Raw genomic sequence first — 12,081 nt, 5'->3', positions numbered from 1 at the left:
ATATTTTTATCTTTATATACTCATTATCAGAGTTTTTTTTCACTTTCATCCGGTTTTAAGCTTTATATATTTTTATATTCATACATATTTTATCCTATGTATTTTTTTTCAATATTTATTTTTCTCTTTTAATCTTATATATATAAGATCTATTTGATCACACACTTCTAAACACCTGTCTGATGCTGATCATTTTCCACTATTTTTATGTTTATCTTTTTATTTTTCCGTTCTCAGTATGATTCTGATATCACTGCGTCCCTCGTTACTGTTGTTGTTGTACATGTGCTCTTAGTGTAGGGACACGTTGTAGGGGTGTAACGAAACAGAAGGTCGTATTCTAGTGCATCGCACACGTATCCTAACGTGTGTTTTGTATTGCCACGAGGCTAACATGTTAGCATGTGGCTAACAGCTTTTGGTTATTCTTGCTATGTTGCTACGTGACTGTTACTGTGATACCCACAATGCTGTTTCTGTGCGTTCTGTGGCTGTTTCACTGGATGAAGTGCAGCAAATTGTTAGTGTTTAAAATATGCAACGAAATTCAATGATCCATAATATTTGTCCTGGAGGACCACTGACCAGCACAGTGTAGTGACCTCCCTGCTCAAACTCACCTGCAGGTTTGGAGGAGGTGTTTGAGTAGGAGAACCGTGCTAAACAACAGACCTCCAGAACCGGGACTGGACACCCCTGCTGTGACACACTGACGTTAATTAACAATTTAATGAGAAAAAAAATGAATTTACTAATCTCTGGTTTGAATCCCGGTCGTGCTGCTTGCCATCGCCAGCTGACGCCCCGAGAAAGCACAATTGGCCTTACTCTCTCTAGGCTGTGTAGATGGCGCCCCCCCCACCCCCTTGCTTTGCTGCAGTGCTGGCTGGCACTGCCGTCTGGGGGCTGGTGCGTCCGAGCCGGGTATGCGGCGTTTCCCTCCAGGCACGTTGGTTGGTTGCCCGGCGGCAGTTAGGGAAATGAGCGGAGGGGATGTGTGCTGTGATGGGTGGGGGGAGAGGGGGGGGGGGTGTTAGTCCAAATCGTTACGCCCCTACAGTCCTAAGAAACCATCCGAGCCATTGACCCGTTACTGACGGATTCATCCATAGCATCGGGTTCTGTCTTATGTGACTGGTGCTGTGTTTGTCTGTGACTGTGTGTACATGTGTTTTGTGTGTGTGTGTGTTTTTGTGTGTGTTGTGTGTGTGTGTGTGTGTGGTGTCAGGTCATCGTTCATGAGGTGCCTGGTCAGGAGTTGGAGGTGGAGGTTTATGACAAAGATCCAGACCAGGATGACTTCCTGGGCAGGTACCATCATCATTCAGTCTTTCATGCTGGTCATCCCGCTCTCCTCTCAGTCCGCCTTCAGCCCTTCCACTGTGATGTCCAGAAGTTCGAGCTCATGCTCATTATTTGTTAATGAGAAACTGTCGGTTAGTCATGCTGATTGACCACCATGGTCATGCTGGTCTGCTGGTTTACCAGCTTTGAGATGACGGTCATGCTGGTCCACCAGTGTGGTCATACTGGTCCACGAGCGTGGTCTTGCTGGCCATGCTGATTGACCAGTTTGGTCACAAAGGTTATGCTGGTTGACCAGCTTGCTCATAATGGTCATGCTGGTTGACCAGCTTGCTCATGCTGGTTGACCAGTCTGGTCATACTGGTCATGCTAGTTGACCAGCTTGGTCACAATGGTTATGCTGGTTGACCAGCTTGCTTATAATGGTCATGCTGGTTGACCAGCTTGCTCATGCTGGTTCACTAGTCTGGTCATACTGGTCATGCTGTTCAACCAGCTTGGTCTTGCTGGTCCGCCAATGTGGTCATACTTTTTGACCACCTTGGTGATGCTGGTCATGCTGGTTGGTCAGCATGGTTGGTTGTCTGGCTTGGTCAGGTTGATCATGCTGGTGGACCAGCTAAACCAGCTTGATCGGCTTGAGCTGGCTGTACGGCCGTACAGCAGGTATAGAGGTGAGACTGCTGACCGGTCTAGTTTTTGTTTAGAAATGCTAGCCTAGCATCTTCAGAAGTAGACTGATAGACTGCGTCTGCGGTCAGTGATCGACCAGCCCAAACTGTTCCTTTAACTCCTGTCCCAAACTGTTCGTGTTGAGATGACCCTCTCCTCTCTGTCCTTCTTGTTTTTTTCTGTCCAGAGCTACGATGGATTTGGGCAGAGTGAGGAACGCTAAAGTGATTGATGAGGTGAGACGACTGCTGCATGATATGGACATGTGGTCAAAGACTGTTTCAAGGGTTATGATTAAAACAGTGCATCTATGATGTTGTGCAGCACATAGTAGAATAATAATAATAATAATAATAATAATAATAAAAATAAAAATATTGAAGTACAAATAGCTCCTATATCACAGCTGCAAGCACAAACAGAGGAGATCCGACGCTGGGACAGAGTTTACTGACATAATGTCTGCAAATCTAACCAAAGAAACCAAGGAGAACCAAGATCTAAGTGGCTGTACTGATGCAGTCAGTTAAAGGCTAATGCTAAGGCTAAAAACAAACAAGCACTTAGGGTTGCAGGCTAGCAACTATTGCTAACAGCTACTAACAAAAATGACAAGGACATGGCTAGGGCTGAGCTAAGCTACAGCTAAAATAGGGCAAAAGCCTATAACTGCAATGACGTGAAGCAACCCCAGGTCTAGCGCCTCTGCTGGCTGGTTGCAGTATGACGTGTAGTATTGCCCATTCCCAGTTCTCCCTCTATCGTAAGAAGGTGTGGCTAAACCCACGGTTGAAACACTTTAATGAATGTTGTAACCTGTAGTGTACTTGTGTGTGTGTGTGTGTGTGTGTGTGTGTTTACTGATGGATTTACTGGTGTGTGTTCTGTGTTTGCTCTCCTCCTCAGTGGTTCACTCTGAAGGATGTAAAGACAGGGCGGGTTCACCTCAAACTGGAATGGCTAACATTAGAGGACAACACAGAGAAGCTGGAGCAGGTTAGTACACACACACACTCTCACACACACACACACACACTCACACACTCACACACTCACAATGTCAACATGTGGGCATCAGTAATGTGTGTACAGGAGGGAGGAAGGGAGGTTCTGAAGTAGGCTTTGAGATTTAAAGATGTTCACTGTTCACTGATTTATCCTTACTAACCCCCCCTCCCCTCTCTCTACACCCCCCCTCTATACCTCCCTCTCTATATACCGCCCTGTATACCCCCCTCTCTATATACCGCCCTGTATACCCCCCTCTCTCTATACCGCCCTGTATACCTCCCTCTCTATATACCGCCCTGTATACCCCCCTCTCTATATACCGCCCTGTATACCCCCCTCTCTCTATACCGCCCTGCATACCTCCCTCTCTATATACCGCCCTGTATACCTCCCTCTCTATATACCGCCCTGTATACCTCCCTCTCTATATACCGCCCTGTATACCTCCCTCTCTCTATACCGCCCTGTATACCCCCCTCTCTCTATACCGCCCTGTATACCCCCCTCTCTCTATACCGCCCTGTATACCTCCCTCTCTATATACCGCCCTGTATACCTCCCTCTCTCTATACCGCCCTGTATACCTCCCTCTCTATATACCGCCCTGTATACCCCCCCTCTCTCTATACCGCCCTGTATACCTCCCTCTCTATATACCGCCCTGTATACCTCCCTCTCTCTATACCGCCCTGTATACCTCCCTCTCTATATACCGCCCTGTATACCCCCCCTCTCTCTATACCGCCCTGTATACCTCCCTCTCTATATACCGCCCTGTATACCCCCCCTCTCTCTATACCGCCCTGTATACCCCCCTCTCTCTATACCCCCTCTATACCCCCTCTCTCTATACCCCCTCTATAACCCCCCTCTCTCTATACCCCCCTCTATAACCCCCCTCTCTCTATACCCCCCTCTGTACCCCCTCTCTCTATACCGCCCTGTATACCTCCCTCTCTATATACCGCCCTGTATACCCCCCCTCTCTCTATACCGCCCTGTATACCCCCCTCTCTCTATACCCCCTGTATACCCCCCTCTCTCTATACCCCCTCTATAACCCCCCTCTGTCTATACCCCCTCTCTCTCTATACCCCCCTCCCTCTCTCTGTACCCCCTGTCTATCTTTCTATACCCCCTCTCTATATATACCCCTCCTCTTTCTTACTCTCTCTCTCTCTCTCTCACTCCCCCCCCCCTCAGGTTCTGAAGAGGAATGAGACCGTGTTAAGTAAAACAGCAGACCCCCCCTCTGCAGCCATCCTGGCGGTGTACTTGGACAGGGCGGAGGCTCTTCCTGTGAGTAACACCCCAACTTCCCTCTCTGTGTTCCTGTCTAACAATGTGGTGGTTACTCCTGAGCAGCGCGCCAGCGTCTACGCTCCTGCAGGAACAGTGAAGCAGATCTGGGGTTATCGGGTCAGAGTTCTCCAGAACCAAGTTGGAGAACTCTGATGTTTACAGGTGGTGTTGTTTGTGTTTACAGGTGGTGTTGTTTGTGTTGTTGTTTTCCAAACATTGCTTTTTTTTGCATCTTTCTCAGATGAAGAAAGGCAATAAGGAGCCCAGTCCGATGGTGCAGCTCTCTGTGCAGGACGTAACACGAGAAAGCAAAGTAAGACACACACACACACACACACACACACACACACACACACACACACACACACTGGGATGTACCGGACCGGGGCAGTTATGCGTAAGAGCTGCTGAGAGAACAGAAAATAAAGCTTCTCCCGATTCAGAAAAACAAAACCAGCCTGTCTAGAACCAACAGTCCCGCCACGCTCAGAATCACTGAGATCACACAGGTTCCTCCGCTCTGATGTGCACATTACCTGAAGCTGCTGGACCGAGTCTGCAGGATTATATACGCTGCACTGCTGCCACACGATCGGCTGATTAGATGATTGCATGGATGATCGGCTCTGCAGGTCTTCCCAACTCTAGGAAAAAACATCCCTCAGATTTAACCAAGACCCACAAGAGGAGCTCACCCTCCTCTAAGCGTTTCCTCATTTGCGGGAGCCTGTTATCAGTTATGGCTGATATCTTCAATCAATATCTCTATACTTTATCATATAGATTTATAGATCTCCATTAAATACTCCTTCCTCCACCTCTTCCCCTTCTTCCCTCCTCAGACATGCTGGAACACGGTTAATCCCGAGTGGGAAGACGCCTTCACGTTCTTCATCCAGGATCCACAGAAACAGGATATTGACATCCAGGTATGCAGGTGTGGCTGAAAGAACAGTGGAGGGTAGAATTGGTCCGTGTCTTCAGCTTTATCTGAGACACGTGGACGAGGTAGAGATGGACTTTATAGGGTGTTACATTTGGGAGGAGGGGCTTCAGGCGTGTTCCTCCTCCCAAAATTTAGTTACTGCATGTCTCCACTGAAGTGAGGTTTAGGTTCAATGTTCAGGAGGTGTTTGGTGAAACTCAACCTAGTTGCTAACTGTATAATAATATTTACTATAGTTGTACTCTATAATAATATTTTGGTATTTATGCACATATTTGTGTCAGTAGTGTCCAGGATATATATATATATATATACTGTACATGCATACAGATATTTAAGGTGAGCAGTATTTTAGCTTTAGCAGACTCTCACTGGTCGTGTGTCATTCATTTATAATATGTGATTCTTAAGTCTTTAACCATGATCTCATCTCTCTCTCTCTCTCTCTCTCTCTCTTTCAGGTGAAGGATAATGACCGTGTGCAGACTCTGGGCAGTCTGTCCATCCCTCTGTCTCGTCTCCTCTCGTCCTCTGAGCTCAGCCTAAACGAGTGGTTCCATCTGAATCAGTCCGGCCCAGACAGTCGCATCCACATCAACACTGTGCTCCGGGTACGGACTCACAGCAGTGCATGTTCAGTGTTCACCACAGTTCAAAAGTTTGGATTTATTTGTCCTAGTAACTACTCCTGCCACATGATTGGTTGATTAGATAATTGCGTGAATGGGTAGCTGTATGTGAATAATATTCATTGCTGTCGTGCAATAATACATTGTAGTTATTTAAAAAATACATGTTCATATAAGGAGATTTTCTTCCAGCTAGTGTTGGAACATTTCTGTTGATCCATTTAACAGGAAATGATCACAGAATGTAAATGAATTGATATAAAAATGAATAAAAAGCAGATATTTAAGCATCAGCATCACCTGCACACTCATCAGCCTCACTTATCACACTTAACTTCTCCTCCTGGCTTTTATTACCCTCTGAAGATTACTATATGCTTATAACAGTGGGGGAAAACCCCAGGAACCACTGGTGTAGAGTTTAAGAGGTTTATTAGGTAATATTTAAGGAATATTAATATGAATTTCTGTTATTTTATATTCAGTGATGATTACATATAAATATTATAAAGAGCTGACAGAGCTCTAAACTCCAAACACAAGTTCAGACTTTGAATGCATAGGTATGTCTGCTTGAACCAGCGCTACTGTCACATGATTGGCTGATTAGACAATTGCATGAGTAAGTAGTTGTACAGGTACAAGTGTTCCTAATAAATTGCTTGATGTGTCTGTAACATGTATTTCTATCAGGTGATAAATTGTGGCTTTTAAATTAATTAATTAATTTTTCAGAAAGAATTTATTCCAGATAGTGTTGTAAATTAATTTATATATATAAATAATATATATAATTATATAAATCCTATATAAAATAAATTCATTAATTAATTCATTAATCAAATTATTTATTTGTTTATTTTTTACAGAGATAATTTATTCCAGCTAGTGTTGTAAATTAATTTATATAAAAAATGCTGGTGTCTTCTCTCTCTTAGGTGCTCTGGATGGATGAAACTGCGGTTTCCTCCTCCCTCCTCTCCAGTGACCCACACTCCTTGGCAGCCAAGCGTAGAGCTTCACGACCCAAACACACCAGCCCTGACCCCAGCTTTGCCACTGAGGTAAGCTGGAAGCCCAGGGCGGTCTAGCTTACTGGAAATGACTAGATTGGGGTGTGAACTGGGAATCGAACTGAAAGCAGCATTATGTGTAATTGAAACTTTTACTCCACAGCTGTAAATACAAATCATGCTCGTGGACAGATATATACATGCATTTCTGGACAGTGTGAGAGCTGCAGAAGCTTGATCTGAAGGTGGAGCAGCATGTGGGCTGAGGTGGTAGAGTAATACTACAGGATTTTACACTAATATGACTCTATGGGTTCTGCAGCGTTACACAGCAGTTCTGGAGAGACGTTCTCCTCCTGCAGCTCCACTGCACTCCAGTTCCAGTCAGCGGAGCATCAGCACCTTGGCTATGCTCTTGATCTTGACAGCCCTTCTAAAACACAGCTTAAATCCCAAACCTGAAGTCTAAATGAGAGCCACACCCAAATAATTGAGAAGTGATGTCAGAACCCGAGCAGTTCTCAGTGTTGTAGGTTCTGTCAGGTTCAGACAGGAAGCTAAAATACGTCCCAAAGAATGAAGCCGATCATTTTCTTCTTTGTTTTCCTTCATTTTGCCTGTAGGGGGTGCTGCGTATCCACCTGCTTGAGGGACAGAATTTGGTTCCCAAGGACAACTTGATGGGGGGCATTGTGAAGGGCAAGAGTGACCCCTATGTCATTATCAATGTTGGAGGCACCACCTTTAAGAGTAATGTGATCAAGGAGAACCTCAACCCCACCTGGAACGAGATGTATGAGGTAGGAGTTTGTCGATGCGCTTTGCTTAATTACAGTTTCGGTAGGGGTTCGCTACCTTGGGCAGGACTCCTAATACCACATTGACCCGCCTCTGTAATATCAGTAAGATGCTCAGGATAAGAGCATCAGGTTGGTGAGTAATGGGGATTAAATCCAGCTGGAGCAGATTTTCAGAGAGTGACAATTCTGTGCAAAATGAGCATTTTATTAGGAACACCAGTCTAAGAAGCTGGAAACACTCCTTTGAGGTTCTGGCCCATGTTGACTTTACCTCAGCTGCTCACTGGATGCGTTTCCTTTATTACTCCATTCTGAGGAAACTCGAGCTGTGCTGAAAACAGCTGCCACATGATTGGCTGATTAGATAATTGCATGAGGTAAAGGTGCAAGTATTTGTGTCCTCAGCATTTGACCTATTCATGCTGGTGAACACACACACACGCACACACACACACACACACTAGTGAACTAGGGGCAGTGAGTGGGCAGCCAACCCCAGCGGGGAGTAGAGGGGGTGAAGGGCCCGGGAATCAAACCCACAACCCTGTTAACGATAGCCCTGAGCTCTAACCGCTGAGCATCACTGCCCCTCCAGTTGTACAGGTGTTCCTAATAAATTGCTTGGTGTGTAATAACTTTTCTGTTGGGTAATAAAAAGCAGCTATTAAGTACTAATTATGTTTAAGTACTAATTATGTAAAGCTGCTTTGTGACGACAACAGTTGTAAAAAGTGCTATACAAATAAATTTGACTTGACTTGACATGACTATTTAAAATAAAATTGCCCATTTTAATGTGTAAGAGATTCATTAAAATAATCATATTATGATCCTATTATTTATTTATTTATTTATTTATTTTTATGAGATTTTATTTCAGCTCCAACTCCAACTGAATGATCACACAATGTAAAATTAATTGGTACTTATTAATTTGATCACTCAATGTAAAATGTAAAATTAAAAGATATAAAAATGTAATAAATGCAGTTACTATATGCAATAATACAATATACTATAATATATATAAGTTACTTTTTAATGATTTATTTTTTGATGCTGATATTCGCTCACTCTCTCGGTTCAGGTAGTTCTGACTGATCTTCCCGGTCAAGACGTGTCTCTAGAGGTGTTGGATAAAGACATGGACATGAAAGATGACTTCATGGGCAGGTGCTGAACCAACACCATGACTTTCCTGTGACCTTAAGCATTAACATTAGGGGTAGATGTTTTCCCTCAGCTAACGTCTGATATTGTCTTCATCCACCAGGCTGAAGATTAAACTGACTGATATTATCAAAGCCCAGCATGTCGATGAGGTAAGCTTACGTGAATCAAGACAGGTAACAGGTAACAGTGGAGCACTGTGGAATCACACGAACCAGCGACATACAAGGATTCCACATTTAGAAAGACTGAGGAGGCTGTGTGTTTAAAGGGAAATTATTTTAAAGAATTACAGGAATATTCAAACAGAAAGGAAATGGATGTACTGACTGTTCTCTCTGTCTCAGTGGTTTACTCTCAATGATGTGAAACATGGCCGCGTTCATCTGGCTCTGGAGTGGCTGCCCACAGTGACCCAACCTGACAAACTGGAGCAGGCAAGCAGGACAAGCCTCCCCAACCTTCTCAACTTCCTCAACATTCTCAACCTTCTCAACCTCCCCAACCTTCTCAACCTCCCCATCCATCCCAACCTCCTCAACCATCTCAACCTCCCCAATCATCCCAACCTCCCCAACCTTCTCATCCTCCCCAATCATCCCAACCTCCCCAACCTTCTCATCCTCCCCAACCATCTCAACCTCCCCAACCTCCCCAACCATCCCAACCTCCCCAACCTCCCCAACCATCCCCAACCTCTCAACCATCTCAACCTCCCCAACCTTCTCATCCTCCCCAACCATCTCAACCTCCCCAACCTCCTCAACCATCCCCAACCTCTCAACCATCTCAACCTCCCTAACCTTCTCATCCTCCCCAACCATCTCAACCTCCCCAACCTCCTCAACCATCCCCAACCTCTCAACCATCTCAACCTCCCCAACCTTCTCATCCTCCCCAACCTTCTCAACCTCCCCAACCATCCCAACCTCCCCAACCATCTCACCCTCCCCAACCTTCTCAACCTCCCCAACCATCCCAACCTCCCCAACCATCTCAACCTCCCCAACCTTCTCAACCTCCTCAACCATCCCCAACCTCTCAGCCATCTCAACCTCTCAACCTTCTCATCCTCCCCAACCTTCTCAACCTCCCCAACCATCTCAATCTCCCCAACCTTCTCAACCTCCCCAACCTTCTCAACCTCCCCAACCATCCTCACAAAGTGCTTACACATCAAGTCTAGCTGTGCAGCAGCTCAGCAGGGATCTCCTTCATGGAAGTCATTTTTGAATCCTGGTATTTTCTATACTTTAATTACAGGTGTTGCGTTACCAGGCTAAGAGCTTGTACCTGAACAAGGCTGTACCTGCTGTGGCTCTGCTGTTTGTGTACCTGGAGACTGCACATGACCTTCCTGTGAGTTCCTGTGTCACAGTGTAGATGCACTCTATGTCCAAAAATATGTAGACGCCAGCGTTTCCCCTGAAATCTAGGATATTTACTCTTCTGGGAAGTATATTTCCACTACATATTGGAACATAGCTATGAGATGAGAATTTGATTGCAATCAGGTCAAATACAGGTGTTGCATGATGCATGATACAGGTCATGCGCCCTGATTCAGTTGGTCAGTGCTTTTCTGTGGAGATTCTGCGGAAAGCTGTGTGTGAACTCCTGTAATGAGGGAAACCAGCTGAATCTGCTGATTATAAGAACTGCTTTGTTAAATGTGTGTGTGTCTGTGTGTGTGTGTGTGTGTGTGTGTGTGTGTGTGTGTGTGTGTGTGTGCAGTTGAAAAAGAGTGGGAAGGAACCTAAAGTCGGAGCTGAACTTGTTCTGCGGGGGACCAGCTGCAAAACAACGGTGAGAGAACCCCTGTTCTGTACTATGCAAAACATTAAATGTCAGAAACATATGTAGTAACATTTCATAATTAAAAGTGGCCCAAAAATATAATTTTCTAAATAATCTAGTTTATTAATAATATTTAATAATGACATAATTATTATTTAAACATTAATAAATGTGTCCGTTCTAAATATTAACCATTTACTCACTCATATGCAAATAAAAAAATGACTACAAAGTCTTTCTCATCAATGCAGTAAGGTGTACTAAGTAATAGTAGTCATAAAATATATATAATCATAAAAGGGACTAATTATCATCAATGGTTAAAAAGTATAGTCTATAATTGCATTTGTGTAACTAGATAAAAGTGTAATATTTAGTTAAGTAATTTTATAATTATGAAATCAAATACTTTATCATTATATAGTATAATTCAGGATTACAATTTAAAATAATTATTGATTATTCTTATGTCAGTAAATAAATTATTAATAATTTACATTTAACAGCATTTTGTGATGCCTATGTAAATCATACATAATTACCAACAGTCTTTAACACATTATTAGAGAATGATAGGTTGCTGTTTATCAGGGTCTGTTATTACAATGTTAAATATTCCATTTTTTACAGCTTCATTAAAACATCTGTTATTTTTATTCAGTTTATTTTTTCAAAATACAATAAACAGTATTCAGAGTTAAATTATTGGTAATTTACATTTACATTGAAGGCCTTTATCAGACCTTCAGAGCTTCACTGTCACTCAGAAAACCCTTATCTAGTTCATACAGACTAGACTCCAGAAGATCCTCTAATCTTAGACTCTACTAAATACAGAAGTCAGTCTGGAGACCCAGTCCTCCACACTCTCTACACTCTGCACACTGAGTACTCTCAGAAGAGGAGGGTCTTCAGTCTGGGTTTGAGGACAGTGAGTGTTGGACTCTGCTGTTCGGACACCCAGGGGAAGTTCGTTCCTCCACTTCGGTGCTGGACAGTAAAAAGTCTGGACGCTCGTCTTCCGTGGATCTTAAAGGATGGCGGGTCGAGCCGAGCCGTACTTGAAGCTGGAAGGGCTCTTGGTACAGATCGGCTTTTGACCATCGCCATCAAGTACGGAGGGGCTGGCTGGTCCAGTCTTGGCTTTGTAGACCAGAGTCAGGGTTCTGAATCTGATGACCTGGGCAGCAGCTACAGGAAGCCAGTGAAGAGAGAACGCAGCAGAGGAGGAGCTGAACATGGCTGAATTTGCTAGTTACTGAAAAGTAACTTTTAGTACTTTGTGCTCCTCTGTGATGCAGTGACTAATATTATAGCTAATTTGACCAAAATTTTACCATATTTTTGCTGCTTTTGTCATAAAATGTATCAGAATCAGAATCAGAATCTCTTTATTTCACCAAGTATGTTACCCATACAAGGAATTTGTCTTGGT

At 43.9% G+C, this 12,081-nt stretch overlaps 1 protein-coding gene across 1 annotated transcript in view; it reads left to right on the top strand.

Annotated features, from left to right (window-relative positions):
• The window catches only part of esyt1b (extended synaptotagmin-like protein 1b), a 59,283-nt gene that overhangs the window by 20,221 nt on the left and 26,981 nt on the right, over positions 1-12,081 (top strand). Inside the window, exons 10-23 of the mRNA XM_072684932.1 lie at positions 1,229-1,311; positions 2,166-2,214; positions 2,885-2,974; positions 4,193-4,288; positions 4,533-4,604; positions 5,134-5,220; positions 5,699-5,848; positions 6,805-6,930; positions 7,503-7,679; positions 8,767-8,852; positions 8,953-9,001; positions 9,197-9,286; positions 10,113-10,208; positions 10,584-10,655. Coding sequence (XP_072541033.1) covers positions 1,229-1,311; positions 2,166-2,214; positions 2,885-2,974; positions 4,193-4,288; positions 4,533-4,604; positions 5,134-5,220; positions 5,699-5,848; positions 6,805-6,930; positions 7,503-7,679; positions 8,767-8,852; positions 8,953-9,001; positions 9,197-9,286; positions 10,113-10,208; positions 10,584-10,655 — 1,323 coding nt within the window. The remainder of the gene's footprint in view (positions 1-1,228; positions 1,312-2,165; positions 2,215-2,884; positions 2,975-4,192; positions 4,289-4,532; positions 4,605-5,133; positions 5,221-5,698; positions 5,849-6,804; positions 6,931-7,502; positions 7,680-8,766; positions 8,853-8,952; positions 9,002-9,196; positions 9,287-10,112; positions 10,209-10,583; positions 10,656-12,081) is intronic.

Source organism: Salminus brasiliensis, chromosome 7 (assembly GCF_030463535.1).
Source record: "Salminus brasiliensis chromosome 7, fSalBra1.hap2, whole genome shotgun sequence".
NCBI lineage: Eukaryota > Metazoa > Chordata > Actinopteri > Characiformes > Bryconidae > Salminus > Salminus brasiliensis.
Note: the sequence above shows the minus strand (reverse complement) of the source record. Positions and strands in the feature narration are given on the sequence as shown.